Here is a 7,405-nt window from a genome sequence, read left to right as displayed (position 1 = left end):
TTTTGTGACTAATGTGTCTCTGTCATTACTCGGACAATCCACATGAACAATGATGGTCGCAATGTTCAGTTTCTTTTCTGTCAACACGTATGATTCTAAATTCTAGGACATCATCGCGACCTATTAGAGAGTCCAAATCTGCTCCACATCCACATAAATCCCAACATTTCAAGCACTTTTAAGTAATTTTTTTCTAAGACAAGATGTCAGTTTTTCCAGTGTGGTCGATAACAAACCTAGACATAGATAGAAATACTTTATTGATCGATCCCAAAGGAAATTGTGTGAATGTGAGCAAGAGACTAATGCACAAACGGAAAGGATCTACATGATTGACCTCATTTGAAAATCACCATCTGCATTTCAAGCCTGCTTAATAGTATATTTTAAGATTTTTTTTTCATTATACCTGCATGGTTTTCAGACCTGACAGTTTGGAACTCTCAGGGTTGAAGACCACATTGGTCGGATTAAAAATAATCTTCAAAAAATACAAAATGAGGCCCTAGTAAAAACTCCCAGACTCAAGACACTAAATTCAACTGCATGTCCTCCGCTCGCTCTTATTGACCAAAGTGCCGTCTCGCCGATTTGCACTCGCTCCCACGTCCCACAGGCTTCACCTGATTCTGATCACGCCTCATCAGAACTCCCACGGCCACAGTCAAAAGGGCATGATTGTGGTCCGTTCTCCCAGAAGGCTCGTAAACGCGGTGGCATTACGGGTAAGCAGTCGGGGGTCAGACGATGCCATTCTCGTCTTTGGGCGGGGCCGCGGGGTCCAGTCCGCACTGCTTCATCTGCACGGCCACGTCGAACAGGTAGTCGTAGCATTCGCACCTGAGTCATAGCAGGAACGCTTTGTAAAATGCAAGACTTTGTTGTGCCATTTTCAAATAGTAAGTGCTAATGCTGTGTGTGTTACTGACATGGTCTTAGCTTTCTGCCAGGACTCGCCCCACACGTACACCCCGTGCCTCCGCACCAGGACGGCACAGGACTCCGGGTACTCGTGCATCGCCCGGGCCATGCGCTCCTTCAGGTCTCTCTCCTCTGGCGTGTTCTCGATGATGGGCACCACCAGTGTGTCGTCGTATCTGCACATCAAACACCAACCAATGGGTTTGTATTTTACTTTTCTACATTTTCTCTTTGTGCTGAGAAAAAAAACCTAAAAGGCAAATGTTGATGTCCTGAAGTTGTAGCTTCAGACCCTTTTTACTACAATAGAACATAGAAAACAGAGCTTCACAGCCCTAATGAGGGTCCTGGATTCTGCTGCTGCGGGCGTCCCGTGTATGGGCTGAGTTCAAAGATGTAACAGCCCAACCTCTGGGTATAGAAACTGGATATGGGCACAGGAAGTATTTGTATGGACAAATCCGCATTTGTTGTGAAAGCCTGCAAGCTGCACAAAGCTTTTTATTGTATCATTAAGGAAATGGTGAACGAAACCTTCAGTGTCAACACATACAAGACTGGACTTGTCTGGGTGAAACTTGTGTAAGACCTGGCACATGTGCACAGTGTCGTTACTTACCAAATCCACCAACACATGGAGCTTCTGTTTAACTCACTAAGGCGCTGTCAATCAGCGGTTAACTTTGGCATGGGTTAAAAGCAATGAAAACTATGTTTCAAATTTAGTCTACTAGAATCTACCTTTTAGTGAAAACTAAAGCATTGTCTTCCTTATTGATTTGTTTGTTTATTTGGTCGGGACAGCAAACTCCACACAGAAAAGCCCCGTCAGGCCGGGGTTCGAACCTGGGACCTTTTAGCTGTAAGCACCAGCGCCACTGGGCCGGGTTTTGGCCCGTTAATATGTAAATTGATTTTTTATTCAAATGGGATTACACATTGGCTGATGAAAACCTGTATGCAACTGCCTGAACTTTCCTGATTTTAGTCCAAATTATTACAGCTTCCGTTGGCCAGTCCAGCCCTGGTGTTACAACATGCACAAGAGGGAGCGTTGCTGAAGTTAGTGCCACAGAAACAGTACCATGGCAGTGTTTTCACTGCTTCTGTTCTGTACAACACTCACCTGTAGTTGGTCCTGGAGGTGCCCCTGCGGATGCCCTTGATCATCTCCTGGTGGGTGATACGGAACTCTCTGCCCGGGAACAGCAGTGTGGCCATGACCGCAGCCTTGGAGTGGGTGTGGATCACAGCCTGTGCTCCTGACAAAAATAACTTATCATTATATCCTATACATCACTTATAAGTCTTATGGAAAATGTGAAAGCGTTATTTATCTATCAATGCCCTTCAGTGTCTGCCTTATGCCTAAGAGTGACCAGTTTACGCCTGTACCTCTCATAGTGTAGGCGTTCATGAAGAGAGGGGTGCACTGGCTCTTGGTCAGGTTCTTCCAGGCCGGGGGACAGCTGATGTCTCGCTCGTCCAGGTCACACACAAACATGTCGTCAGTCTGACGGAAACACAAACATTATTAACAGTTGTACGAAGAGAACGGAAAATCTTTAGCGTTTTGTAGTTATATGGCTTTTCCTTCAAATTTATGAAACTTTTTTATACGCTTACAGTAGATCTTCAAAAAATTTACCAGGCTTTTCTGATCATTTGAAAGTGGGCACCTTTACTTTAATATTAACAGTATATAGTAATATATTCAAATGAAGATAAAGATGTAAATCCAGACAAGCATGAGGATAATTCTTTCCCATTTCATCTGCAGTTTTGGTGTCGCTTTAGATTAAGGTGTGCTCAACTAGTATAAAAAAGCATTAGTAATAATTTTAGGGTTAGGGTAAGGATTAAGGTCAGGGTTCGGTTAAGGGTTGGCTATGAAGGCTAAGTGTATTATTAATGGCCTACTAGGATGTTAACAAACTATTTAAGTATAATAAGCAGTGTGTTAATACTAATACAAGCACATATTATTAATGCTTATTAATACCTTATTAATACTTAACGAGCACACTTAAGTATAAAGCGTTACCCAGTTTTGAAATTAAACTCGATTGTTTGTGCAGACTCTCAGTCATCATTGAATTGCAGATTGTAGTAGAGAATTTCAGTCTCAACTCAATCAATCCAGTCCAGGCTGTGACATTCAAAATCTCTTCTACAAAAGCTCAGGTCTGTGCCGCAAAGATTTCTGGGATTCCTGCCGTATTCCGTAATAAACATGCAGACTCTTTTATTGTAAAATATTGGAGATAGCGTTCACATGAAGCATTTCTGTCGAGTGTTGCACGCCCGCCCAGTTTCCCATCGAGAAGAACTCCCATTCGGAAGCATCAAAGTTACATGTTACAGCTCATCCAATTAATGTAAAACCTTCTATGCTCATGAAGAAACTACCTCAGCTCTAGAATTGTTATTATTGTTAATAAAGGGTTGCATGTTTGACAGTTAGGCTATATTAGTTTTAGCTTATGCTGGACATTTTAAGACAATTTCTATGACCTATATTAAAAATGGACTGTTATTAACTACAAGGAACAGGAAACCTCAAAAGCTTTTGGAACAATCTCACCTGTATTCTTTCCTTCTGGACGCCTGAAGGAGCGATGTAGATGTGCTCTCTACAAACAAACAAACGAAGGATAAATTCAAGCTGTGTATTGTGAGTCCCCGATTACATTTCAAGGTTCAAGGTTCAACTTTATTAATGTCCCGAAGGAAATTATTATGCAGCAGGTGTCCACACATAATAAAGCAAAAACAAACACAAAAACACAGTGAGACAACAATTGTGCTTGGGACAAAGATCATACAGTCACAGCCATCCTCAGTCCGGCTCTGAAGCTGAGAGACAATCAACATAAGATCAAATAAAGCCTAATTTGCAGCAGCTTCACTGAGCAACATATGATCATTTATTTTCAAAACAGCCTCTGGAATAAAAGAGGCCCTGGCCCGACGAGTTCGAGTACAGGGCATTCTTAGCCTGCGTCCGGAGGGGAGTAGGTTAAACTCCTTAAAAAGCGGATGGTCCGGACACTCCATTATCTGTTGGGCTTTACGTACAACCGTTTGGCTGTAAAGGTCATGCAGCTGAGTCTGCTGTGCACCAATGATTTTACCTGCTACTCTGACCAGCTTCATCAAACATTTTTTGTTGGTCACAGAAAGAGCCCCAAACCAAGATACAAAACAAAATGTTAAAACTGACAAGTCTTTCTTCAGTTGATGAGTTTCTGTCACATGACTTTTTGTCTTTTTTTTTACCACACAGAACAATAATTTTTTTGGTCTTTTAAATATATCTACAAATGAGGCAACATCCAGGCAGAAAATACACAAAAGCTGAAATTAGAGTTGCACAATGTAGGAAAAAAGGGAAACGGTCTTTAATACAGCAAACCTTATCACGTTCACTAATCATTCTCCCAACACCAAATGTTCTATTAAATAAATAAAAATAAAATAAAACAACAGACCCTTTCCTGAGACTGATGCCTCCCCCGGTGCCGGTGACCCATCCCAGCTGGTAAAAGAGCCGGCACAGTTCAGGGATCAGGACCCGTGGGTGCTCCGCGTCCTGCAACAAACAACTGTTGAACCACAGATCAAGGGAAAAGTTTCCAGCTGACATCTATTTACAACCTGCTTCTCTGTGGAGGCCGTGCACAAGTCTGTGGAACAGTCACTGGTGCCGCACAGCGAAGACATCTGTCCAGAGGAGGAAAAAACTCATTACAGCAGAATGGTTTCTTAAGTTTACTATGAAGCTTGGATCACATGTACTTACTTCCAAATCTAAAAGTTTCTTGACTGGAGCTTACAGTCTATAGGCCCGTGTTTAACGCCTCATTTGAAAGCTAAGACCGACAAAACTCATCTAAGCTTCTTCCTCTTTATGATTGTCACGTTTTTGTCCTTTTTGGTTGTGTTGTCATCATGTTTTTAATTGCTTTTTTGACATGTTTTGGTCACATTTTACATTACACTAAATTAGAAAAGAAAGCTATAAAAAAAATAATTGAAAACCTGACCAAAACGCAACAATATTTGTGGGGGTTTTAGGTTGCCTTATGACATCTGGCAGGGGGACTACAGGTGAAAACAAGCCTTTTGGCTAATTCGGGTACATTTACATTGTCCAAATGTTCATTAATGAACATTGTCCCACTTAAAACTAAACAATAAATAAATACATAAATAAATAATGCCACAAAATGTAACAAAAAAGCAATGTAAATGTGACAAAAATCTGTCAAAAAAACAATGAAAAGGTGATTTTAAAAAAATACGCCAAAAACTACTAAAATGTGTTCAAAACAAGGAAGAACTGGAGAAAATGTGCTCAGGAGGGAGTTAAAGTAACTGCTGTCTTCTACTTGAGTGCATTGACAAACAGTTGATAAGACTTTTTTCCACAACAGATCTTACAAAAAGTGGGAGTATTCTAACTTAGCCTAAAATGAAACCGACCTGAACATAGAAAGGTCTGCAACCTTCACTAAAGAGCCACATGGAAACAAACACTACAGCATGACTCAGTGTAGAAACAGCAGTAAAGCCCCACAAAACTAGCATAAACGGTCATCTCTCTGCATGTTGTCAAACGGATAAAATATTCCACACAGTGTCTGCAATCTGCGTTAAAACAAGACACAAACTATCGTGAATTAGACAAATGTACTCACTTTAGGTGGAAAGAACTGTCAAAACCAAAACAGTGTGAATGTACGTCATCAACGAGCGACCAAAGACGCATAAAGATGATGTTATTATTAAACGGCCGCTTTTAAATTTTTGTTTTACTTTATTGAGTTTAATGTTATCATCGATAATTTAACGTATGAATATAGTAAAAACATAAAACTGATGTAATAAAAATGTAAAATAGACAAAAGATTGGATCGTTTTCCATGTTTCCAGTAGAGGGCAGTCGTAGACTAGCCTAGAGCAAGGCGAAAATGAAAGGAGCTTTTTAACCTCTTAACCCCCACCTGAACCGAGCACATTTTCTCCAGTTTGGCTTTACCCAAATGTAAAAGCAAAAAAAACACACACACACACACACATCAAAATAGCGACGAAAATGAGGATATAAAAGAAAAATAAAAGTGACAAAAACGTGAGGAAAACACAACTAAAAGCAATGAAAATAAAGCGATGAAAAAACAACAAATAAGCCACAAAAAGTGACAAAAACTTGATGAAAACATGACAAAAAAGCAAAAAAAATAACAAAAAAATAACAAAAACATGACAAAAAAAGCAACCAAAAAGAGATGAAAACCTTACCTGTGAATATATACAATGTATTAATACCTATAAAGAGTTCAAGATCTTCCTTGATGAAGGTCATATCGCATCACACCGTTTTTTTACAAATGGTTATTTATGTATTTATTCATCTATTTTATTACCAGCTCTAAGATGTCGTGCGATTTGATCAAAGCGGACTTGACGGTTGATTATGACTCAAACTACAGATATTTTCCCATGGTACACAGAAACATTTGCATGGTAGTAAAATGTCGCATGTATATATTAATCATAACCGTTATACCACACCATGTGGCCCGTGGCAGTGCTTAGGGACTGCTTTGAATATGTCTCCAGCAGTGACAGGTATCGACAGAGCCGACGACACATATGAGCTGTCACTGGGCCTGACTCGTATACCAGGCTGCACGATTGATGTGTGTTTTTGTCGTTGTTACGTAGAAGTGCATGTAAAGCTGCTATATGTGCTCCTTCCTATAGGCCTACTGTATGTCCTTGGGTGAAATGACAACATCATTTTAGGCTAAGTTATGCTATGAAAATACAGCTGATCACAGTGATAGACAAAATCAAAAGTATTGTTTATTGACCTTTTAATCTGTTGTTAAAATTACAGATGCTTTGAGCGTGAATTTCAGCTTCATGGGATTATTTAATGTTTATTCAACAATAACTTGCAGCAAAATTAGGGTGACAAGATTTTCCACATTACAAACTTGGACACAATGAAAGACAAATTGTGACTTTTATGTCATGTTGAATGATCAAACTTTTTGTTTGTCAAACGTCAATGAATTGGACCAATCCGCATTAAGGTGATAGAGTTTTGAGTTAGGTTGGTTTGATCACTATGGAAATTTTGTGCAAACGTATGCACACATGGCCTAAATAGGTTTAACCTCTTAACCTTCTTGTAATTGCATGCCTGTGTATGAATTTGGGTGATCTGCTCTCCCAAAATTTTCAACCGATGGGCGGGGAGCGACTGAATTTTGCGTTGCATTATGGGTAACATTCGACTTCGCAACTTCCGGTTCTGTCTGCTTTTCGCTCGCTCTGCTTCATCTTCTTCTAAAAAAGGAATACAATCCTGTAGCTGATATTTTATGATGTAGACTTTGACTGATCCGACTCCCTACATTTGGGGCTCGTACCTCCACGTCCCCACCTCCTGCCTTCAGTGGACACTCGGCCA

At 40.2% G+C, this 7,405-nt stretch overlaps 1 protein-coding gene across 1 annotated transcript; it reads right to left on the bottom strand.

Moving 5' to 3' along the window:
• Window positions 1–455: 455 nt before the first annotated feature.
• On the bottom strand, window positions 456–5,679 carry apip (APAF1 interacting protein). Its single transcript, XM_079554771.1, has 8 exons — window positions 5,622–5,679; window positions 4,579–4,644; window positions 4,413–4,513; window positions 3,506–3,554; window positions 2,317–2,434; window positions 2,048–2,183; window positions 930–1,097; window positions 456–840 (listed from the first exon to the last, which is right to left on the bottom strand). Exons 2-8 carry the CDS (start codon window positions 4,642–4,644, stop codon window positions 741–743), a joined length of 738 nt encoding a protein of 245 aa, XP_079410897.1. The 5' UTR covers window positions 5,622–5,679; the 3' UTR covers window positions 456–740.
• Between the last annotated feature and the right edge of the window lie 1,726 nt (window positions 5,680–7,405).

Source organism: Gobius niger (assembly GCF_951799975.1).
Source record: "Gobius niger genome assembly, chromosome: 4".
Lineage (NCBI taxonomy): Eukaryota > Metazoa > Chordata > Actinopteri > Gobiiformes > Gobiidae > Gobius > Gobius niger.
Note: the sequence above shows the minus strand (reverse complement) of the source record. Positions and strands in the feature narration are given on the sequence as shown.

What these genes read in the sequence shown, in the direction of transcription:
- apip (XM_079554771.1), bottom strand. Translation starts at nt 4,644, where the DNA reads ATGTCTTCGCTGTGCGGCACCAGTGACTGTTCCACAGACTTGTGCACG. An exon ending in TCCAGAAGGAAAGAATACAG is followed by an intron (nt 2,435 to 3,505) that starts GTGAGATTGTTC and finishes TGTTTCCGTCAG; the next exon opens with ACTGACGACATGTTTGTGTG. An exon ending in TGGCAGAAAGCTAAGACCAT is followed by an intron (nt 841 to 929) that starts GTCAGTAACACA and finishes GCTATGACTCAG; the next exon opens with GTGCGAATGCTACGACTACC.